The sequence below is a fragment of the Anthonomus grandis genome, chromosome 12 (genome assembly GCF_022605725.1).
Source record: "Anthonomus grandis grandis chromosome 12, icAntGran1.3, whole genome shotgun sequence".
Classification (NCBI taxonomy): domain Eukaryota; kingdom Metazoa; phylum Arthropoda; class Insecta; order Coleoptera; family Curculionidae; genus Anthonomus; species Anthonomus grandis.
This window is the reverse complement of record NC_065557.1, coordinates 17,826,364-17,852,646: the sequence shown is the minus strand read 5'-3', so window position 1 is coordinate 17,852,646 and position 26,283 is coordinate 17,826,364. Positions and strand designations below refer to the sequence as shown.

The following is a 26,283-nucleotide window of genomic DNA, read 5'->3' as shown; positions in this document are numbered from 1 at the left end:
ACACTTCACAACCTGACATGTCAAAAGAAAAAGCTACTATATCCAATTAACCAGATGGTATCGAGAAAAACCTAAATATCGAGTCTCCTATTCCAACCACTTCGTATCAACAAAACAACAAAAATATTTTTATATCTCCCAAAGAATTTCAACCACCACTCCGTGCAGCCGCCAGAAAAAATACAAGGAAAAGACGCAAAGCGGGAAGGAGTCTAATTGCAACTGACACTCCTGAAAAGGACCTCTTGGAAATGGAGCAACAAGGTAAAAGACGAATAGTTCCGAAGAAGACAAAGAGAGTCCTAATGGAAAGTTCATCGTCAAGCTCAGACACATCGTTGGTTTTAGACAGTGATAATGAGACATCAGAAGATGAAGCGTTGCCAGGTATTAAGTGTGCTCTTGAGAGAGCCCCACTTCCTGATGACTTTGTGCTTGCAGAATTTCAATTAAAGAAAAATATTATTTATTATGTGGAGAAAATTTTAAAAGAAAATAAAAATAGTTTTTCTGTAACGTTCTTGCGTAGAAAAGTTATAGACAATATGTTTTACATGCCTCTTGTTACAGATATGGCAGATATAGATCTAGCGGACATAAAAACTATTTTACCAAAGCCTCATATTAATGGAAGTACCTCAAGGCAAAATTCCTATTTTAAATTTAATGTTAATTTAAGTTCTTATTTTTGTTAACTTATTTTTAGAATTTAAAACTTTAAAACTGGTTGTAATTATTGAAAAATACATAATCATACTTCATTCGTTTTTTTTTTTGTTTTTGGTTCACTGTGAACAGTGTAGATGGTTCATTGTACCCACAAGGTGGTACACAGTAAACCACAAAACAGGTTTAAAAAAAAAAATTATAAAGATTAACTCTATATTATTTTTTGTTAAATGGTGCCTGTATTTAATACATCATTATAATAACTAATATAAGCTGAAGTTTGCAAATTTTTACCTTCTCTATTCTCTTTAAAAAATGAGTAAAAAATAAAAATGGTTCACTGTTGGACAGTTTACCCTAGATTGTACCCTACTATAGGATTTAGAATAAGCATCAAAATTGGCAAGTTTTAAACCTTCGTATATTTTATACTTTCTAAGAGAGCATTAGCAGCATACGTTATTTAAGGCATACTATATAAGGCAAAAATAAATTTTTGATAATTTTATTTTTTAAATAGTCCAGATAAAAATGAATGCAAATCACTCATAAACAAAAATCAACTGGCAATACCTCCAAAAGTAAAGTTTTCTTAATCTTACTTTGCGAAACACCCTGTATAGTATAAAATATTTCTATGTCTTAAATATTTGAATAAATTGCATGTCTTTCTGTATCAAAGCAATTCTTATTAAAATTATATTTACCTTATTAATCTCATACCCAGGTGGCGTTAGTCTTACTTTGCAAAGCGTAAACTAATTTTTTTAACAACTATTTTGGCGAAAACGCTCAATCAGCACTCGATATTTAATAATATTATAATATAAACTTATCAGTATAATTAGATAAATATTATTATAACTTGTGAACAAATTGTTCTAAAATCGATAGATGGCAAATACCCTATGTAAGTTCTGATCTATGGAATATTGCTTAAATAAAAAAAAAAACATTAAAAATTTTGTTATATTTTCTCATTTAAGCAACAACTTTAAATCTTAACTTACAAAAGTAGCTTCAACTTTTAACTAGCCTAAATGTAACTACTACTAAAAATATACAGGTATATTATATAGTTGGTACGTTTTTAAGGATTATGCTTAGAGTTTCAGTAAAAATGTTTTTTCTTTGGTTGCAGTTTCGGATGAAATGTTATGCCAATTCAAACACATGGCAACAGGTCACATATTAAAGATTGTTAACAAGTAACGGTTCGTGCGCTTAACCTCTGGTTTAGAGCACATACCTTAGTCCCAGAGTGTGCGGTCTTGGACCAATAGTTTTGGCAACGGATGAGATAGAAGAAACGGTACAGTAAACCCTAGATTTTGTCATGTTACAAATATACATTTATTTAAAATACTTATAAGCATATTAGCAGAGTATTAAAAATAGCAAATATTACATTTATTTCACGAGAATACAAAACGGTCTGACAATCAACACTGATTTTTAGTATTCACAGCCCATTTGGAATTTCTCGACTAGTTTGGCGGCCCAGCACTTTTCACGTCTATAAATCCCTATCTACAAAAATAAAACGTTTTTTTTAGTCGTTTACTAGAGCATAAATCAGCATTTAAAAATCATCTTAGGTCACATCAAAAATTAAATCTAAAAAAGATTTAAATTTTAGCTGGCTATGTTCATTTCTTATGCTATTTTATCAAACTTGCTAGGCTGCTAAACCAAAATGAGTTTAATTTTTGGTTACTGTATCCTTCCTTCCTAGTAGAGCTTAGCTTAAACCTCAACATATCAAAATCGCATATATTTTTTGACAGATCTTAAACTTTATAAAACATTTATATTTTATACTGAAAATTTAAGATTATTTATCATAACGATATGTGAATATAGAAATACTTATTAAACAAACATTATTTTTTTAGAAGCTTTCACATACATAACATTAATTTATTGAGCATTTCAACTAGTATTAATATTGTATGTGAAATCACAGTTAGTCATAATAAGTCACATACAATTTTGTATTAAATAATATGTTGAGGTTAATCCACTAAGCGCACACATACTTTTTGTAGATATATATAATATAAGCTAAATGACGACTAGATGCTATGGCGATACAATGTTCTTTGCCAAATTTGTGGCCGGATTTGTGTAGGTTATCTTAGGTTCAGTAGGGCCTATTCGTGTCTTTAGGTCTCTTCAGTTGAACTTTCAGGCGTTTCATTCCAATTTGAAAGCCGTTCATAGCTTGAATGGCTGCGTGGGCGCTGGCTTGGTTATCAAACGATACAAAACCTATAAAACAAAATGTCTACTTAGTAACTAGTTCAAATCTGAATCGTGATAATAAATAAATAATCTTAATATAAATATATATGTCGGCTATACGTATTTTTCTAAGAACATTAAGATAAGGATTTGTTTTCATTAGTATTAGGCTTGGTGCTAAGTTACTGTCAACGATCGGCGGTACGGCCGACCATTAATTATTTTTATGAGTCTGGGTTCATGCTGATTTTTAGTAAGGTTTGTTTAGAAATAAAATAAAGGACATGACTCAATATCTTTTAAGAGATATCGAGAGAGTGGAACGAAGCCGGGAATGAATGCTTGGAGAACCATAAAGGAAAAGAAAAGGCAGTGTTTTGAGAGAACTAATGATAGATAGACCGGCTTCGGATCACTAGTTTTTTTATTTAATTCGCGACGGTACTTTTATTATTTTATTTAGTTATAAACGTTAGTTTATTTGTTTATTTAGTGTAATTGTGTGTATTATTAATTAAGTGTGTATTTTCACGAATTACGAGTTTTATTTACTTATAATGAACATGTCCGCCGAAAATAATGAAAGTGACTCTCCGACATATATTAAAACATGTTTAAGTTACAAGTACTTCCTGTAGATGAAAGAAGTTATTTAACAGCTCTTTGTTTCCACATAAAATTTTTATTTTAGAATACACTCTAACAAATCACACATTGCTTTTAAGGTATTGCGTATCTAAAAATATCACCTTTATTACTCTATAGATAAGAAAGGAGGTATCCTGTTGAACCCACACTACAAAGATACGTCCCTTCTACAAAAATAGGAGGGTTAAACATTTTAACCCTTTTTCATTTACTAGTAAAAAACTTAGTTTTTTGTTCTATAATTTTTTCTACATGCTTTAAACAGAAAATTAAATTCAGGATTCTCCAAAAAACAGCAAGGTGAAGAAATATACATAAGGAAACAAACAAAAAAAATGCTGAATAGATTTTTTCCTAATTTCAAATGATAGATTGCTTGTACTACACTTAGAAGTACTTATTAAACCTATAAAATAATTAAAATAAAAAATGTTTAAATTTTAGGAATTCATACTTATTTAGTAATTTTAATTAAAAATGAAAGGAGATGATGAACAGCGAGTCTGCAGTAATTATTGTTTGTAGTCTACAGATCTAAGACCAAAAATAAAACTTGCTTCAAAAGAACTGCTGACATGTCTCTTTTTAAAAGATGCTAAGGGATGAGATGATCTTAAACTATACAGGGTGTCCAAGATAAGGATCCTAAGCATGGGGATCTCAGTACCTATTGAAGTTACAGCCTAGGTTAAATTAGAAAAAAGTTGCGTACTTTGAAGCGTATTTAAATGTCGTTGAGAAAATTTAAAAATTTTCATGGCCTGCCGAGATATTAGAAAAAAAACGGAAATTTACCAAAGTCGATTTTATTTTTGCTGACCTTATAAAAAAAGAACTAACACTTTTTCATTGGCACTTTTTAAAAGCTACGCGATGGCGTTTTTACATTTCGTATCCGACGTTTCGTTCTCGAGATCAACTTTATTTATTTAATTAATTTTATTTCATTCTTTATTACGAATTCAACAAACACATATCACATGTCACATTTTTTTTTATTAGATGCAAGAATAAATGCGATTTTCCTATTTTTTTTACAAATTTTTAAGTAGGCTTGGCAAAAAATAATGCTTTGACATTTCGACATACCTAAATACCTCTCATGAGTCATTGATTTCCCATATTAGTAAAATATATTTTTACAAAGTAATGGAACGTACTAATTCAAATTCAAATTCAAAACGTTTATTTGCCAATATCAAAAATGACAAAACAGTTGTACTTATGATGTAAGTGAAGTTAGCAAATAGGAATGCATCTCGATTATAAAAACCGTTTCTCAAAAGTACCTCTGCAAGAGGCACTTTTGAGTGATACATCCTTAAGAAAAAGCAACAAAAAAAGAAACAAAATAATAAGAAAACAAAAAAAAGACCTTAGGGCAGGGACTAGGAACTATTTATAAACAAAAAAATTAATCTACCATCATTATTTCAAAAATAAATAAAATTTAAAAATAACTGAGACAACAAGTAAATCAAAATTTTTTAATTTAATTTAAAGTAGATGTTCGAACAGATTCCCGTTATTTTCCAAACATAAATAAAATCTTCTTACCGTAGAATTTAAAACAGCATGCAACATGTCAGGTGTAATGCTATTGAGTGCGTTAGTTACAAATTTTTTTAATTGCTGAAAAGAATTTTGATTGTCCCAAAAGAATGCTGGTATATTTGGGTTTTAAGAAACCCCCAAAGAAAGAAGTCCAGAGGCGTTAAGTCTGGGAATCGTGCTGGCCAAGGTACTGCACTGAGGGTTCCAATCCACTTTCCATTAGGAAATCTCTGCGTAAGATACCCGCGAACCTGCCTTAAATTACCATCTTGTTGAAACTAACAACTACTGAATGGTGCCAGCGGTAAGTTATCCAAGCAGTCTTCCAAATTATTTTCCAACAGTTGAAGGTATCCAGGTAATGAATTGTGGTAAATCAATGGACCTAGTATTTGGGTGCCGAAAATTCTACACCACATATTAAAGCTAAAGCGCTCTTGATGTTTTTTTAATGCGAGGATTTTGTTGCGTCTAGTATGGACTATTCTGGCAATTAAAGACACCATTACTTTATATCACTAAACTTTCATCAGACCATATTATTTTTGCAAGGAAATTTATATCATCTTCGCATGCGCGTGTGTACCAATCACCAAAAATGCCGTCGTCGTTCCAGATCCCCTGGTTTCAGTGCTTGGCAAATTCTAAATGATTCAAATAAGATGATATTTATTTATACGTAAAATAAATTGAGCAGGGGATTTGGCTACACCTACATTTTTCTTAATTTGCCTGGTTGAGATAGTAGGGTTTTCAACAACTGCTTGTAACACATTATTTTGAATGTTTTCGGAAGATTCTTTTTTCCTAGATAAAACTGGCTTTTTAAATGCACCATATTCTTTAAAATTTCGTGCCAACTCTAAGAAAATTGACTTACATGGCTGGTTTCTATCTGGAAATTCATTTAAATACATTGCTGCTGTATTTACTTTGTTCTTTTGGCACAAAATATAGCAGGCCACCCGGCAAAGTCAACGATTTTAACACAACAAAAAAATAAACAATAAAAACTGTAACAACAACACAAACTCTAAAAACTTAATAATAACTTATAACTTTAAATCAACTCAACAATTATTGTTATATTATCCAACCACAAACATTAACCATGATACGGTAAGAGGTATTTGCGTCAAAATGTCACAGCATTATTTGTTTGAAAGCCTACTTAAAAATATGATTAAAAAAAAATAAATATTGCATTTAATAAAAAAAATGTGACATGTGATATGACATCGTCGAATTTATAATAAAAAATTAAATCCGATACAGGGTACTTTTTTTCGGGCCATATAAAAAAATAAAGTTCATGATGGTTTTTCGAAAACGAAACGTCGGATTTTAAATCTAAAAACGCCATCACGTAGCTCTTAAGAAGTGTCAGTGAAAAAGTGTTGTTAGTTTGTTTATATCATTTAAAATAAGGTCAGAAAAAAATAAAATAGATTTTGGCAAATTTCCATTCTTCCTCAATATCTCGGTAGGTCATAAAATTCTTCTCAACGGCATTTAAATACGCTTCGATGTACGCAACTTTTTTCTGATTTAACCTAAGTTGTAACTTCAATAGGTACTGAGATCCCCATGCTTAGGATCCTTATCTTGGACGCCCTATATAACTTAAAATAAAAGACATCAGCATAATTCAAATACAAGTCCGTTCCATTTATCTTTCTTAAACATAGTAGACTTCCGAAGAAATGCGCGATTTACTTACAGAATGCCTTCACAATTATGTCTAATTTTGCACAAGCTATGAAAATGTTAAGAACAAAAGTTTTTAGGTATAATATAGGTTGGAAAATTAGTTTCTGTGAAAGTTCGTGCTATTATTGTGTAAGGAAAAATATAGCAACAGAAAAACCTTCAAATTATAGAGTTTAAGAAAATTGCATTATGTGCTACAAAAATGCTAAATCAAAAATGCTACAATTTTGAACAGACTCTACTCCATATGAGAAGAAAAAAATAGGGAAATATTTAATTTTTTGACCTATTTCTTTCGTGATTAGATAGACAGGTATTGTTGGTAACTCTACAATCGCTAGTACTAATTTCAGAAATTTTTTAAGTCTTTTAAAAAATAAGTAAAGCTCATAAAGATGAAATTTAAAAAAAAGGGAATTATAAAGGGAAGGACGATACAACGCTTAAGAGAAGAAATAGAAATATTTTGAAAACTATACAAAAATCAGTAAAGAAAAATTAAATAAATACTAAGAAAATTTTACAAGGTATTTTCCTATTTATCATAATGGTTTATTTATTGTAAATTGATAAATTGATAATTATGCTCGTAATTTTATTGATAAATAAATTTATTTTGAATTGGAATTAGAATATTTAATTTTTGAAGTACTATATCTTACCAATAAAGGGGTTTAAGGGAAAAAAAACTAAAAAAAAAGTAATGAAAAAAAGTATCTAGAGATTATTTTTAATTTTGATAACTCTACCACTAGGCGGTTTAATTTCGTTAATTAAAAACATAAGTTTGATAATTTAAATACGATTCCACAATTTTTGTTTTAATATTTTTTGCTATATCTACCTCGCTTTTTAAACAAATATTTATTTTTTTTGTTCCCCCTATACTTATTTAATTAATTTTCAATAGTTTATTACACTTTAAAATGCTTCTAAGTTATTTTAGAAAATTATAAAAGCTATATCGTAAAACTACTAGCAAGGAAGAGCGAGCATAAAAAACCCTGTTTCATCGCTTTTACAAGCAAAATGCAATATCATAAAATTCCCATAACGGGTTATTCAACTAGGATCGAAAACTCTCTTGAACATTAAAAGTGCAATTTATATTAACACTTCGTCATAATAAGTCTTCCTAGTTTTATGTTTAGTCTAAAATCTAAAATATTGGAATCTTTTTACGACCTGTCACAAGTTTTCAGTTTTACTAACAAGCAGACTTTTTAATGTCACTTTGGAGATAAGATAGTTTTTCACCTAATGTTGTTAGTGTCTCTTCTCCACGTTTAAATATTAAAGAATTAGTAAATACGAAAATTTAAACTTTTTTGTTTCTGGGATACCGGCTGAAAATTATTTTTTTAATAATACGTATCGAAACAAGTTTCTTAAACGGTCAGGAATTTTTACTAGTTAACGTGAAATTCATTTTTCTAAGTGTTAATATATTTTTTAGTGTTGCTACTTTTGATTTCTTGGCGCTAATAAGTTGTTGACTTTCCTAGACCACAACTATATTCCGGACTTTGTTGTTGTTCATTTTCTTTGAAATAGCTTCAATCGAAGGGGTGGATAAGAGCGATCCTGATATAAACTCCTTTGATTGTAAAATGAATTTTAGTGATTTAAAATCTGTTATAAAGAATATTGTGTGTAAGTACTACTATCATGAAAAATGTGAAAACCGCGATCTACGGGATTTTTACATTAGAAAAACCACTTAAAGGTGTAAGCAATACTCAGAAACTATGATGGAAATGAAAACTGATGTAAACAAACTAGAGAGATCAAGGAAAAGAAGCCGTGTAGAGGAACCGTACATTGATAAAAACATTATTGATAATATTAACTTAACATTTGTTCTGCTGGTGAATAAAACTGATCTTAACCAAAAAGTTGAGCTACTCTTAGCTAAGAACCTTTGTCTAGAAATAGCTAAGCTAAAAGGTGTGCAAGCTGAAAATATCGCTCTATCTCTACCTATCCCTGAAACAACATAGTATTATGAAAATGTAAATACGTTAATTATTCTGCTAGTTTTTGTACAATTTTATTAGTATTCTGTAGTTAAAGTTGATTCGTAGGGTTTCTTTAGGGTTCTACTTACGTTTGGTTTAATATTTTTATCTATAGTGTTTAGTTTTTAAGTAGTTCATCTTGTTCAAAAGCTCCATTTTGGCCTCGATTTAGGTTATTTAGGTTATATTATTGTAAATCCCTGTAGTTATAATTTTCTAGAATTTGTATACTTGCTTGCTTTGACTGTCAGTCATCTCCTAAAATTATTGGTCTCTTTGGGCAAAAACAATAAAGATAATTCTAAATATTTCGAAACTGTTCCATTGGGTTTTAAAAATGACGCGCTTCGTGACAATTCATTCAGTTTTAATTGTTTAGTCAGTTTTTACCTTGGAAATAATAAAACGACAGTCAAGGCGAGTTAGGTTAGTGTTTTTGACGTTGATAATTAAAATGTGTTCCCGAATTTCGTTACAATATTCATCAGTTACCCAAAAAGATAATAAAATACTTGTTGTTAACCAAAAAGGCTGAGAGAATGATGTTAAAAAAATCAAAGAATTCTTTAAGATCCAACTGATAAAGGAATAGGTGTCACCGTTGAAATCGTAATAAAAGAGGCCCTCATTCTGAGCTGCAGTAGTGATAGGGCGATATCATATATTCAGTCAGAAATTCAAAGCCGGCTTGGTGATAAGTGCAGTGTGGAACGTCCCAAAATTTTACAGTATCCTACCAAAGTTGCGGGAATAAATGAAAGTGAGCTAAAAACAGTGACGTTGAAATCATAAAAAACGTAATTAAACAAAATGATCCTAATCAATACATAGATTTAATTTGATATTAGAGGTCGACGATAATACTTATATTTTATTTATAAACAGAAAAAAGTTAATATTGAATGGAATCGTCCTGTATATAACGAATACGCTGTTATGAAATGTTATAGATGTTGTCAGTATGGTCATATCTGTGAATATTGTAAAAATAAAAATTTTTGTCCCAAATGTAATCAAGAATACGATTTTAAAGATTGTGCTAGTTTTATAAAGAAATGTTCTGTCTACTTTCTAATAAAAAATATGATATGTCATTAAGTAATGATCATGTTGTCTGGGATATACAAAAGTGTGAACTTAAAGGAGTTAAAATTATGCAAGAAGATAAATTTTGAACATAGCAATTAGATCCGAAAAAAAGCCCCTAATTCTAGTAAACTTAGTTTTAAATGCCAGCGGTTTTTAAATAATAAAGACAAAAATAGGGTTTTTCATAAACGATACACGCCCAAAAATTGTAATTTTATCGGGATGTAAATTAAGTATTAAGGGGTACCAAATTGAGCAATATACTACTACTAATAATTGAACCGGAGGTACCATGGCTTTTATTCGTAATAATATTAATTATAATTTAAAAAATGTCCATTGCTTACAGAATTATGTTTGGTATTTCCTTCTCAATTCCTTTATTTATCGAAAGTCAAGGATTTATGTAGAGTATATTATATAATACCACCTACTAATTATACTAATATCACCCACTGCAGACCGAAAACCCAAAGTTTATTGATTTTTTGAAAAAATATATTGATCAGGCAAGCATGTTTGAGAGGATTGATATGGGCGATTTTAATTTTGATTTACTAGAAATATTATTTTATGAAGATAAGATCCTATCACATACACAAACTCCTTTACTCAAACTATTGATTCACCAATGGGCATAGCTGATAGAAGTGCTAATTCCTAATTTTGTTATTACAAATGATAAAGATTTTCCCTGTGATATATTTTTAATCCTAAAGATTAGTGATCATAGTAATATAACTATTTACCCAGATCAAAAGATAGATGATGATAATAAAGATTTAATTGTTAACCGTAGATTAATAACTAAATATAATACCGACCAACTACACAATTATCTTTTAAATACAGGGTGGAATAATGATAGTGCAGATGTAAACACAATAGGAGGTATTTTTTGATATATAATATTAACAACATTTTGAATACTATGTATCCTAATCAAAAGCTTATTATAAAACAAAAGTATCTATACATATTAATAATGGATAACAGTCAAATATGACAAAAATTGCAGACTAAAGATGACTTATATGCTGTTAATGAAAAAAATGATGCACTTTGGCGAGAATTTAAAAAAAATTGAAACTTCATTGTCAATCTGCTAAAAAAACGAAAAATATAATTACTTTAAAAATATTATTGACTAATTTAAAAGAGTTGTAAAACAACATCACAAAATACCTCCGGGAAAAATATCTTAATTAGGTGTAAAATAAAGTTTAAAGAAGCAATAATCGAAGATAAGCAAACAATTTCTGATAAATTTAAAATTACTTTGTCACTAGTATACATGAAATCATAGGTAGCATTCCAAAATACTCCCACTCGGAAGTTATTATTAGCAACTTTATTTGCAATTTAGTCAGTTCTTGAATTTTCAGCTAATAAGCAGGACAGATATGAAAGACATATTAAGGAATATAAAAAATTGCATTTCAAAAAAACTATTGTGTGATGCTTATGGTGTTGTTGGAAATAGGATGTTAAATAGTTTTTAAACATATAACTTACAAGCGATAAATTGCCAGAGACTTAGAAAGAATCGACTGTGATATCTGTCCAAAAAATACCAAAAACCTACTTGGCAAATGGATTTAGACCTACTAATACTCTTGAGGTTTATGAAATGGTGTTAGAACTTGCAGTCAAAAATCAAATACAAAATCACTTGTATTAGTGATATACTAGCAACAAACCACTGCGGTTTCCGAAAAAATCATTTTTCAAAAATTATTTTTTTTTTGGATTTATAATGAGTCTTTGTAGCTGTTAATAGGGGCATATTATCATAACAACTTTAGCAACTTTCATAAAGTATAGCTTTAAAAGTATCATATTTAAAAAAAGATCAACAAAAAGTACAATTTTTCAATTCATTATGAGACGATTTGGGGCTAGAATATGGTGTACAACAACAAGGCATTGTTCTAGGTCTTCTTTTATTTTTATTATTATATAAATGATATAACTAATTCTGTTAATAGGTGTGAATCAAAATTATTTGCTGACGATGCCATGATTTATTTGGCTGGAAAAAATTTAGATGAGATGCAAAAAACAATATCAATAAAAATGTAAATAACTTATTTTAATGTTAACTAATAAAGCAAAATCAAAGTTCTGCTTGTTTGGGAAAAAAACATAGTTTAGTCAATATTAACTTGGAAAATCTAAGTATTGCTGTGAACAATTTAAGGTTGAAACATGAAATCCAAATTAAATATTATACAATGGTGAATAAGCATTTGTCAGTAAATACTCTACTATTATTATATATAAGTATTAGCCTAGTAGCTCCTTATCTAAAATTATGTTCCACCCTATTGTATAATATACGTAATTTTAAAATCGAACAACTACAATTAGTTCAAAACCCGGTAATACGAGCCATTTTAAAATGTAATGGTTATAAGCCAATGGAATTAATGCTTAATATTTTATTTTTATTCAAATGTTAGTAGATAATGTTACCGTCCTATATCTATGATATCTATATGACAATATTTTAGAATGTTTATAGCTGAATGGATGAATTCTATTCTTTATAAAAGGTTAAGCAAATTTAATAAGTCACTAAATAATATTATGAAGTGTGGTAATATGAGAGAATTTAAAAGGTTGCTAAAGGGGTATATTTAACTTTAATATTTATGTATATATGTAGTTAAACGCGCTATTTTATTCTTTTGTTTGTTTTTTATTCTCTTTTACTTATTTTATATTTTTTTGTTTTTATAATTTCAATTTATTAGTTTGATTTGGATATTGTAAGTAGGTTTTATGAAACCTGTTTTGTACTGTTTTTCACCCAGTTTTATATTAAAACTATACTAAAAACCTGCTCTAAGGTGAAAATAGAAAAAAAACCATAATCTATGTATCAAATGATATAAAGTTATTTTACCATTTTGTATTAAAAATTCAACTTCTTCAAATTGTACTAAAACTGATTTTAAGGCTAGAAGCATCGCATCACTATAAAATTTCTAAAGTTTCTTAAATTAAATACAAAAATTGTAATAATTGCAGGAACTTCATGGTGATTATTTTAGAAACGCACAAGGTTTTAATATAAGCTTTTAGATACTACAAAATTCTACTAACGTGTTGCCATTTAATTTTATATTAAAATTGTAGGAAATAATTATCTGACTTTAAAGCCTGTGCTCACTTTTAATGAGATATTTCCCATTTTACCACTACATATAAATACCATTTTCCAAAATTCTAAAATTTTTAAGCTGCCTATTTCATGATCTACCGATATTGTTAAAAAAAGGTACAGCCTAAACTATATAAATATTATTTTGTATTCTGCTTTTATTTTGTAGTTATACTTCACTAGTTTTTATGTGAGGTTATATGTGATTTAGACATAAAGGGCTATATTATGTCCCAAATAAAAGTTATAACCTGACTCTAGAATATTGTTCGTGAAAGAAGAATTGATGTTTATTTTAAAAGTTTTATAACAACAGTAACCGGGACTCAATACAGAAGTCCTTCATATCTGTCAGAAGGGGTTGAATTTGGACTTGCTTTGAAATAAATAGAGCCATCTTAACTTTATTTCCGTCAATGAACAGACTAACTTTGACAGCTTGCGAATTTTTATTTTAATTAGCTATTGCAAATGAATAAATAAAATTTGATATATTATTACTCTCTGTTAACCAAAAAATAGTTTTCCTTTTATTAAATAACATACGCAAGAGTTCATTATCGTTCTTTGTCCTATTTAAATAAATTATAGATATTTAAGTCTGACCTGTATCGCAGTTTTAACTTTTTGCATGTACTTATTAGACATAGATGCCTCTAGATATATTGTTCATAATATTTTATTATTTCTGTCAGTACCGTAAAATCAATGTTAACTTTTATATAATTCTGATAGGTTTTAAGTACTTACTAAGATTGGACGTTTATGATTTCTTTGTTTTTCTTTTAGTATCTGATGATGGCTATTACAATAGGCTATAAGCATAATAAATAGGTTCAAAAATATTTTGCATTTTATTGTGGGGAGAACGACAAAGATACTTAATCTTCATGTTAAAAGTATTATGATGTAAGCATAGTCTGCTTAAAAAAAATTGGTTTTGTCTAGAACTCCTACGATTTTATTTAGGGAAAATTGAATCGCGTATCCAAAACGTTTAAAAAAACATGCTACATATAGTAAATTTTTTTTGGACTTATGATAATTATTTATTATAAATATATTTTTAAAACACACTTACCAAAACATTTACTTTGGTTAGTAGCCCGATCAATAAATACTTTGGAGCTGATGACGTTACCGAAAGGCAAAAACATCTGCATTAGCTCGGCGTCACCAAATTCTTGAGGTAAATGGTAGATGAACAGGTTGCAACCCTCTGGACCAGATATAGAACAACCTATGGAAATTAAAAGAAAGCATTTTAAATTGACACACAGGTTTTAATATTTCATTATTTGCTCTACGAAGCTGCTGCATAATTTGATGTCGGTGTTTTGCTTATCACTATTCTTATATATTGATTGCATTATCTACTTTTTGTAAGCTAAAGCTACATTGTGAATGTTTGCCTGTTCATTTATACAAATATTTTCTATAAATGTGCATTTCTGATTTTTGAAAAAGCGCTTTCTAATGCAGTAAAATCAAATCATAATAGAACATCGTTAATTGCTTGATAATTAGCAAAACGAGATGTTGAAAAGCAGCATTTTAGTGTAAAAAAGAGCATAATGATAATATTAAAATTTAATTCGAATTTTTGTGGTTTTCAAGGGATGTAAGTACTATTCCAAAATATTTACTCATTATTTAGATTCTTCAAACGTTTTCCAAATTTCTATATTTGGCCTTTTTTGTTAAAACTTATTTTTTCACGTTTTAAACGTTTGAAAAGACCAAATAACAATATCTAAACTACCAAAATAAAAGTCCTAACATTAAACAATTTATGTATTCAAAGGCAACTCAAGGTCGATTAATTAGGTATCAATATTCTATTATATACTTTTAAATATAAAAATTACATTAATTATTTTAATCGACCTTGTGTTACCGAATGTCCTCTTAGCATAAAAAATATATTTATCAAACAATATTTAAATATAAAATAATTATAAATATATAATATACGTGCAAACAAATAAATGGAAGAAAGGAATGTCAGTAAGGATACTTGCCTAGATGATCAATTATACGGTAAGCTGAAAAAGACAAAATAAATATACTAACAACAGTGTTTCAAATACTACATTCTAAAATATCTTTAAGTAAAATTTCATTTTGAGGCATTATAAACAGCATCAGTCCTGCCTAAGTATTGTATATATATATATGTAGTACGCTAACACCTAACAATGTATTTTTTTACAAAATGTACATTTCTTTCTTCCAATGGATCAGTTGGGTTAACGACACATAAGGGAATCAGATAGTTTTTGGTTCAGTAGGGTTAATCACAATATTAAGTAAAAATGCAGTGTTAGGAATCAAAATACAAGTTACCTTATGCGCTGCAACTTCGTCAAGTCCAATATTTGATAATAAATATTTTTAAAATTGATAAATTAAGTTTTTATCTTGTTTGGTATGACTTACACAAAAAAAATTATAGAATTTTACAGACAAAAAGATAAATATAATAATTAATTAGTGGTATAGAAAAAGTAATTCAATTGGTGGCTCTTCAATAGGATCATCGACTTTATGTACCACTTAAAAAAATATTTCTTTAGAACTGTAAATGTATTATTGAAATAGAACCGATACGACCAACACTTGAAATAACTTTAAATGGTTAAAAAAAATAAAATATTATTCTGTCTAAAAACGTACAAAAACCATTTTAAATCCCTGGCCACATAAAATGCGTAAAAACAAGAAAATGATATCAAAAGTATAAACACTTGAAAAATATGTTTAAAAGTATAGAACAAAATTAACTTTTAACTTGTTGAAGGAAATTCAAGGCACTGGCATAAAATTAACATTAATTGTTAAGTCCTAATACAAAAAATATCCTTTTGGAAAACATAAATAAACAACAGAAAATTTGATGAAAGTACCGAGCTTATATCAAATGCTTGGAGGAGATAATAAATCACTTTCTGTAAAACGTGAAAACCTTTTTCAAACTCCTTGAAAAGATAAAAAATTACACCAAAAGCCTTCAATGAAACGAAAAAGCAAATACCTAAAAGATAGCGTTTTTTAGCAAAATCAAGGAAAATATAGGATCATGAAAAATGCAAAATTACTTAGGATGTTTAAAAAGAAACATTAAAATCCTGCAATAAAATGAGTTTTATGTCTTAATTTTGATTAAGTCGTACAAATGAAGTAAAATGCCTAATAGACATACAAAATTACTCCCAAGAGCCTGAAAATCATAACTAGGCATTTTTAATTCCTAAAAGATACTGAATACCTACAAAGAAATAAAAATGTCTTGAACAAAAATAACTTTTTGCGCCCAGCAGGATTTTAAAAGGTTATCAAAACTAAAATTAAAAATTTTGATTAAAAGTCTGTAATATAAACCAATGTAAACTAAATTCATAAAAGATATAAAAAAATACTTTACATGCCAAAAAGACATTTGAAGACTTCTAATTCTTGACATTTTTAACCTTCTTATAAAACAATTCACAAGCTGCCGGTAATTAAAAAAACTAAGTTCAACAAACATAAAGCTTTTACTTTAATTCTATTGAAGAACTCAGTTTATTAGAAAAATTAACCTCTATGGGGTTATCGGTTAGACACCCTATAATCTACTGTTTTAGATTTCCTTAATAAAACAAGGACGGTAGAAGTTAAAGGTGAATAAACTATTAATACAGCGCCTACGGAATTGAAGTTACAACGTATTTAATTACGCAATGGTTTTATTGTAATATAAAAAAATGAAAAAAAAAAAACACTTAAAAACAGTAAAAAGTGAAAATTATTATCATATACATTTCAGTTATCTATAACTTAAATGGATTTAATAAAAAGATAATAAATAAAAAAATCTATGGGTTTACAATAATTAAAATATTACAGGCATGTAACTTGTATTTTATATAATATTACTAGATTCGTTGAATCCAACATAAAAGATGCTGTAAAATTTATCGTGCAATAATATATATCTATATTATAACAGTTTGCATAACTATGATAAGCAGGGATTAGGAATAAAGCATACACGTTAGAACTGAATTTTATAAATAGTTTGATTGGTTATATCCCAGTACCTCACATAATGACTAATACATATGTAGAATAATTAAAGAAAAATAAATATGTTCGACTTGTTTATCTTGAAAATAAAAAAAAATAATTTCGTGCAACTCACTTCACAGCACTAAGTATACTTTTTTATTTTATTATTGAAACAGCTACTATAAAAAAGTAAACCATATGCTCTAATATTTCCAAAAATACTCTCAAAATTACCATATGGAAAGGAGCACTCGAAAAATACCTTTTTCGCCCAACAAGATAAAAACTTTAATTTTTTTTAGGTGGAAGCATATTCGTATTAAGTTATCTATTCGCAAAATCAGTACGTGTGGAATAAAATTATTAGCAAATATATTTAAATGAGGGTAAACAAAGTGAGCTCAACCGTAATGAATAAATTATGCCTTAAAAGCATAAAGTTATCTTCATTTAGGTTACGTAAGTGCTGCAGGGAATATTAAAACAGACTTCTGGGAAATTAGGAGAAAAGGTGATCCTGCAGAAGTTTTCATCGTATCGTGTTTTACTTTTTCTATGTAAAACAATGTATTTTCCGCATGTTGAATTTTTCATCAAATTTTAAAAATGGAGTTTATAAAAAATAAAAAAATACGTATTTAAATAAAGTACTAAAAAAAGCGTAAAATTATAAATATTAATTATCTGAAAGGAAATTTTTTGTCATCATTGCAGATATATCTATGTGGCCAATCCTATAAGTCACTCGGTTGGCAAGGGACTCTTGCATATTTGAAATATAAACTGAAAAATTAGAGACATGATTTTTTGAGAAAACGCTCAGACCCGTCGATTTTTATTTTAAGTTGCGCATTATTTCACATAAATTTTTGTATACAGGGTGGAACAAAAAAAAAGATATGACGTCATCGGTCATTTTTTAAATGGAATGCTACATTTTAAATATAGGCAAAATTCTAAGCAAGTTTCGTAAAACACATCTTATCTCAAAACTCAACTGTTTCCGAAATATTTACGTTTAAATAACAAGAAAACAAATAAGTACATCTATTTACAAATTAAGGTAAAATCGAGGATAAAAATAATGTTATAAACACTGCCAATTGTTTCTATTTCCATGGTTGTACTTATAAAGAATCTCCATTTTCGAATGTCACTGTCAGTTCGAAAATAAATAGTTTTTATCAGAATAAATTATGACTAATTTAACGGAAATCCAACGAATTGAAATTTTGATGATGCTAGGGTACGGGGATCGAGTGCGCACGCAAAAAGTAAGTAAACTGTTAAATGCCAAATACCCAAACAGTTGGTAGAATAGAGCACAAATTCATAACTTCATGTCATGTTAGGGATTTGCCAAGATCAGGTCGTCCAACAATTTCTGAAAAAACAACATTAAACGTTCTGCTCTCCGTCGAAAAAAATCCAAACAATTCAACTTCACAAATTTCAGTTGATAATAATAGAGCCGGAACGTCAGTAAGACGCATCTTAAAAGCAAATGAATACCACCCTTATAAAATTAGACTAATACACGAATTAAATGAGGACGATCCTGATCGAAGAAACCAATTTTGTGAGCAAATGATAAATTTGCAATAATAACCGTCAGTTTGTGTTACGAGTTTTGTTTTCGGATGAAGCAACTTTTTGTTTAAACGGTGTCCTACATCGGCAAAATTGTCGGTACTGGTCAGTGTCAAATCCCAACTGAGGCTCATATGCAGTACCGCAAATCTATTAATGTTTGGGCTGGTATCGTGGAAAATAAAGTAATACGGCCATACTTTTTCGAAGAAAACTTAACAGGACAACGCTATTTGAATTTTCTTCAAGAAGATCTTATCCCTGCTTTGGCTGGGAAGATGAATAGGACGAAGAGGGTTAATAGAGTAGCCGGTCAGGTCAACAGACCTAAATCCCTGCGACTATTTTCTATGGAGGTACCTGAAAAGTAAAGTTATAATACTAACTAAAAAATAAAGTATATTGAAAAGCCAAACAACGTAGAAGATTTGAAAAATAGAATTAGATATGAAATTAGACGTATATCACCTGAAATTGTATTGCTTTCTGCCAAGAAGTAAATGGGGATCCGTTTGAACACTTGATAATAAGAGTTTTCACAGTTTATAATATTTTACCCTCCATTTTATCTTAATTTATAAATAGACGTACTTACTTACTTTCTTATTGGTTAAATCTAAATATTTCTGAAACAGTTGAGATAAGGTTTGTTATACGAAACTTGCTTGAAATTTCGCCTACATATTCACAAATGCAATAAAAAATATAGCATTCCATTTAAAAAAATGACCGATGACGTCATATCTTTTTTGTTGTTCCACCCTGTATATAAAAATGTATGTAAAATAATGCGCAACGTAAAATAAAAACGACCGGTCTGAGCGTTTTCTCAAAAAATCATGTCTCTAATTTTTATCGAATTTATGTGGAACTTTAGGCGGTCACTGTATGTTAACTTTTATAAGAGGATTTCTAAAGCCCCGAAACGCGCTTTTCCAGATGAATATTTTCTACTTGATATTTTACTTCTATTGCTTAAAAAATTAGAGCTCTATTAGCTCAAAATTTAGTACCAGGATATAAAAATAGCCATTCAATTTTATCTTGTTATATTTTCTTTCTTTTAGGTAAGGGCTTAAACGATAGCAAAGAAACGTGAGTGTGAACTAGATCTGTTAGTATTTAGGCATATTTTCAATAGTCAGATTGCAATCTCCTCTTTTCAAATATCTTTTTAAAATATGAAGCGTTTGCCCTTTCGCTAGTCCTCTTTTGTTGGAATTGTTAATTGCTATATAGATATCTTTTGGTAAAATATCTGCTTCAGTTTACTATTGCCAGCAGATGACTTATTTCAAGATGAATCGTTTTTTATGAGTCGACCTAAATGGAAAAGACTTCGCCTTTGTTAAAATTATCGGTTCGGGCAATTTTTGTTCAACTTGAATATTAAAGTTCCTAATCTCGACAAAACTTTCAAATTAAAAATTACTTAATATATTCTCAGCTTCACTTACAGGAGAATGTTATTTTAAATCACATACAAAAACACAAGAAGTATTTGCCAAAACTCTAGACGTAAATAGATTTAAGCAAAAGAGGGTATGAACAGGTAATTTTTTTCCTCTGCCCTTAAGGCAGAAACCCCAATTCAGTTAAGAATTGTGTAAGGATCAAAGAGAGACGAATATTTTTTTTACATCATTACTAAGTGCGATTGTAAGATTAAGTGCAAGTACACACATCTAAATTATGTCTATTATTTCTAGTTAAATTTAAAACATTACAACAAGCGAGAAAAGATTTAAAAAGTTTTTCTCCTGTTAACGAAACTCATATAGAGTAGTTATTAAATTATGAGTAAGTGGTAAAATTGGATTTTTTTCAACATACCAGGTAAATTAATTTAAGTTACTTAAGAATAAGTAATAAAATATAATTTTTCTTACAGGTGTGTCTTAAGATCGATACGGTCTGATGATGACCTACGAAACAACACAGCGCTAATGGCAATTAGAGACATTTCTTTCTTTTCGAGATAACTCAGCACTAAATCCTAATCATTTAAAATAGCCACTATGTCCTTAATATTACGAACAGATTTAACCCTTAAATGCATCCCGTTGACTTGGAAACATACATATTTTTCCCAATAACGAACGAGTTTAGGAAGGAAATTCAGTGCGCTGCATCATGTAGTTTACGTACCATCGCATGAAACAATCGGGGATCTAGGTGTACAGGCTCTAACTTGTAGCGGAATATAATCAGCTGTTTGACAGCTGTATTCAGCAGGACACTTAGCAAATAGAATTTAGTGTGTCGTTTACTTGAGAAAAATAAGAGCTACACTGTTCAAAAATTGTGTTTTATAAAGAGTAAGGTATGTATTTTATTTCAATAAGTGCGTAGTTTCAAAATAGTTTTTATATTTCTTGTAAATAGGCGATTTTCTTATGTTGCTTTTTGTCTACATTATGCATTCGGGAGCTAAATCTGACATCACGCTTTGTTGCGTTTCGGCAACAGTATGCATTTTGGGTATATATAGATATTGATATAATTTTTTTTTTTGTTACAAGATGAGTGATCAACGACGTTCCAAAAAGATTCTATCAGAGCAAGCCTTGCATGATTATTGGGAAAACTTTACAGGTCTGGAAAGTGACGATGAAGTTGAGAGTGACTCGGAAAGCTTGGAGGATAGAACCTACAACCCTCAGGAAGATTTTATTGAAGAGTCTATAAGCGACAGCGAAGAAGAGATAACTATAGAAAATGATTCAAACGATATTGATTTCAGCTTGCCATCTTGCTCCAAGCTGCAAGACCCACCCGCTAATAAAAAAACCAGTAAAAGGTGTAAAACATAAAAAGAACATCACCTGGAAGCGGAAGTGTTTGGAGCTAAATGAAGATCAGTTACGGTTTCACGGAAATACAAAATTTGATGAAAACATCATGCAGCTGGACACCCCGTATCAATTTTTTAGCTATTTTTTTCTGAAGATCTAATAAACAAGATTGTACAACAAACGAATCTTTATAGTTTTCAAGCAAAACCCGAAAGGCCTCCGACATTTATAGATGTTGACATCCGGCAGTATGCAGGAATACAAGTATATATGTCCTTAGACCATATGCCTAATTCGCGGTCATTCTGGAGTAAAGATTTAGAATTTCCACAAGTGATAAATGTCAATAAACAGATTCGCCAATACATTCATTTCAATGACAATCAAAGCTTTGTACCTAGAGATCAACTTGGTCATGACCGACTTCACAAAATAAGACATTTTATGTGATTATTTGAATGAAAAATTATCCTCTGTATCACTAGAGCAGCATCTTATTGATGAGCAAATGTGCTCTACCAAAGTAAGGCATTATATCAAGCAATATATGCCGATGAATATGGGGCTTCAAATTTTTCGTATTGGCGGGGATCTCAGGCTATGCATTTAGATTTGAAATCTACACAGATCAGGATAACTTACAAAGGCAGAATAACGAACCTGATCTGGATTCTACTGGTAATATTGTGGTCAGATTATCAAGAATTATACCATGACAACAAAACTTTCGCTTATATCATGACAACTACCACACTAGCATTCCGCTTATGGTATATCTTGCCAAGGAAGGTATTTATTCATTGGGTACAGTTAGGCGCAATAGGGTAACGGACTGCAAACTTTTCAACGTAATATGGAAAGACAATAAGTATGTGGCTCTAATCTCTTCTTTTGCAGGGAAAGAGCCCTTAACAAAAATCAACAGATATGACAGAAAAGAGAAGAAAATATTTGAAGGAGACTGCCCATATATAATTCGAGAATATAACAGGCACATGGGCAGGGTAGATTTATTAGACAGCATAATGGGATGATATAAAATACAAAGAAAAAGTCGAAAATGGTACATAATCTATCATTTCTTGGATTTGACCAAGAATCTTGGATTGTAAATGCTTGGCTTTTGCACAAAAGGGTATACCAAGAAAAAGGAAAAAAAACTCTAAATCAGGCAGACTTTAGGGCCGAGATTGCAAAATGTTAATGCAATGTAGGCAAGGGTGCACCTAATAAGCGTGGAAGGCCAAGCAATAGTGTCGAAAACGAAATAGCGGCGAAGCGCAGTCGAGGACCAACACAACATGTGCCTCCAAAAGAAGTACGCACAGATCAAGTTGCTCATTGGCCCGTCATTGAAAATCTAAAAATTAGATGCAAGTACCCTAACTGTAAAAGCTTTACCCGCACAAAATGTGAAAAATGTGGTGTTGCTTTATGCCTAAATAAAAACAACAATTGTTTCAAAAAATTTCATAATAAATAAATTTAGCACTTTTTATCATTAAGTCATAATGTAGCCATTTGGCAACAATCAGTTTTTTCAAAATAAAAATAATAATTTTTTCCTTAAATTTTTTTTATTAATTTTCCTGGCCTCTTTGATCCTTAAGAACATTATTACACATAAATTAACTTAAAAGAAAAAAATCATGCTTTTAAGGGTTAAATAATTCTATCTTCTATTAAATAATTCTATTCTTATCTTGTCAATAAATTATATTGACCAAGTATATTGTCACTAGTTTTTTAGCTCTGAAACATTTGATACTGGAGAGAATCAGCATTACAATAATCAGTTGAGTATTAAGTATATTTTAAATATGGATAACACATAATGAAAATACCGTGTAAAAGTACCAATCAGCTCCAAACTATCATAGGACACACAACACACTTTCTTGGCATACCAGCATTTTTGAGTTTACTTCTAGCAAAAAACCAAAAAGTACCGGGATATTTTTTTCAAAATCAAAAGATTTTTCTTTTGCCTTTACAAACAAAATCAGTAGGGATAACCCTTTACTGACCAGAATATCCGATTTTATACTTCATAATAGTTATCTTTTTAAGTCAGTTCACAGTATATTTTTAATTTTATAAATACGTAAGATCTTAATTTTGCCATAAACATATTCTATAAAAAGTTTAATATAGTAAAAATTAAGTTCTTGTTCCATTTAAGAAAAAACTGATTTTGATTTAAAAGAAAGAATAAATTATATCATTACACGCAGGCACAAATTATAATACTTTTGAGATTATACAGAAAAAATGTATTAAGTTAATTTAAAATAAAATTCTTTTAAAGTAACCTCTTATTTTCATGTTATAAACTGCTATTTAAATTACAAACTTCCTGCTGAATCACCTCCCTCGGGAACCTAAGCCTAGCCGAAATTAAAAAATGAACAGAGCGCAAGTAATTTAGCAGACATAAGGGCTTACCTTCTCTTTGTGCGGGGGCCATCGCCGACACCGGTTGAGGGATTGCTTGTGGGAATTGGCCATAAATTGCAGGATAAGCTGCTAAACAAATAACAGAAAGTCACACCGAAACCATCGAAGATGCAATAACCATGCTTTATATTATATATGTATGTATATATGAGTAAAGTCGCACATAACATCTATCATACCATATAATATAAGTTTTGGGAAATATAAAAAGGCAAAGATTAACATATGAAAAATATCGCTTATTTTAATGTATACTGTACATCTCAAATTCGAGCCTCATTATTAGGATCTCGGAACTAGAAAAGATATGACAGTTAAATGGAGGCAAAATTGAGCAATAAGGTGTTTATTAAAACTTAAAAATTTGCAAAGATTTTTGAAAAAAACAAATTTTTGTTATTTCATCTTTTATTTTTTTTATTTAACCCATTTTTTACCAATGATGCGAAAACGCAACAGTCATATTAATTTTTTTTATAATATAAACAAAATAAAAAATTAAATTTCTAACGTTACTATAGTATTTACTAAGGTTGAATTAAAAAGATTTTCAAAACACTCAATAAATAAACCAGTGTTTTGATTTTTAAATTTTTATTCCAACTTAAGCAAAATTTTATTGTCTAAACATACTTTCGAATATTATTGTTTATTATTGGTAAGCATAATGCAGGCGAGATTTGTTTAGCTTAATCGTATTGCTAACACATGTGTGTATTTACCTTTTTTTACTGACAACAAAAAAATGTTACAAATTCCAAAATACTTGACTCCAAATTTCAAATGTTGCGAAAACGCATCACTGGGAAAATACGTTATCTGTTTTTTGGTCGAAATAGCGCTTGAGTTGCCAATGGTATCAGCTAGAGATATTGCGGTTTAGGCTTGTGTGTGTGTGTGTTTGTGTGTAAGAAAGTTTTTAGTAATATTGAATTTTAATCGGTGCTAAGTGTATGTGTATTTTCGAAAAAAATTCCTAAATTTCTTACGCAAAAAGAGCTGGAGAGTGAAGATATGAAGTAGTAGATGACTTGGAAGCAGAACATTTCGGAGATCTTGGTAAGATCTGCTAAGTATTTTTGTTGGGCCTGTTATGTAGACGGAAATTATTTTAGTTGAAGTTGATGCAGTTTAGATTCCTCCAGAACCAGATAGCTTGACTGACGAAGAAAATATAGATGACGATGTAATTGCTGTAAACGAAAAAACAGCCAAAATGATGTAGACATAGCGGGCACATTTGAATTACAGATAAGACAGGACAACGAATTTGACTGGGATTCGTCTGATGATGAGAGTTTGGCAGAAAAGAAACGGAAAATCGAAAGGTCTAATACCAGCCAATTTCAAAGTAGGGAACCAAAATGGAAAAAGGGTTCAATTCCTATGATGTCCCAGCCTATTTCGAATGAAGGCCCTGCGCTTGAGAAATTGGTAGATTTAATCCACAGAAAGTCACCCTTAGACATTTTTTTGTTCTTTGATGGCCAAGTATTAAACCTTATTGTAACATTTTCGGAAAAATATGCAAAAGACAATAATCGACATGATTTTGAGTTGGATAAATATGAATTACTAAAGTTTATAGAAGGGACCCAAAGTGTTTCTAAACAAAAACGCAGCTACTATATTTCGGCACATGACACTGTTAGTGGGGTCTCATTAGTTAGATGGAACGATAATTCAGTGGTCACAGTATTAAGTAACCATTGCAATGACGAACCATTATACAGAGCTAAAAGGTATGACCGTAAAGCAAAAAAAGACAATCCTATTCAGCAACCTAATGTTATCAATATGTACAACAAATTCATGGGGGGAATAGATCTCTACGATAACGGGATAGCCAATTATAGAATAGGGATATCTGAAAAAAAGTGGTGGTGGCCTTTGTTCGCTAACATTATAGATAACACTTTAGTCAATTGTTGGAAGGTTTATAACATTGTCTGTGACAAAAATATTAGTCAACTAGACTTTAAATCGTACATTGCTCTTCGCCTGATAAAAACTGAATCTTCCATTCGTACATCTATTACTACCCCTAGGGCAGTTCTTGAGCAAAGATATGATAATATCGGTCATATTATCACTAAATCACTCCACTCCAGACGTAGATGCAAAATATGTAGAAGTCAAACGGTATTTTTATGTAAAAAATGCAACGTGCCCTTCCATACCGATTGTTTTAAGCGTTACCATAAAAAGTAAAATTACGTTTTTTTTGTTCATATATTTAGCCAATGATGCGAAAACGCAACATGCCCTTTTTTGAAAGTTTTTGAATGTAACT

At 29.7% G+C, this 26,283-nt stretch overlaps 1 protein-coding gene across 16 annotated transcripts in view; it reads right to left on the bottom strand.

Moving 5' to 3' along the window:
- Positions 1–865: 865 nt before the first annotated feature.
- The window catches only part of LOC126743099 (CUGBP Elav-like family member 4), an 885,098-nt gene continuing 859,680 nt past the window's right edge, over positions 866–26,283 (bottom strand). For 8 of the 16 annotated variants that reach the window (XM_050450047.1, XM_050450055.1, XM_050450056.1 and 5 more), the window contains 4 exons: positions 23,979–24,059; positions 15,120–15,143; positions 14,180–14,338; positions 866–2,940 (listed from right to left, as the gene is read on the bottom strand). In XM_050450047.1, the coding sequence (XP_050306004.1) occupies positions 2,813–2,940; positions 14,180–14,338; positions 15,120–15,143; positions 23,979–24,059 (392 nt within the window). In that variant the 3' untranslated portion in view covers positions 866–2,812. The remainder of the gene's footprint in view (positions 2,941–14,179; positions 14,339–15,119; positions 15,144–23,978; positions 24,060–26,283) is intronic. The other 8 variants (XM_050450053.1, XM_050450062.1, XM_050450051.1 and 5 more) reach the window with 6 other exon arrangements.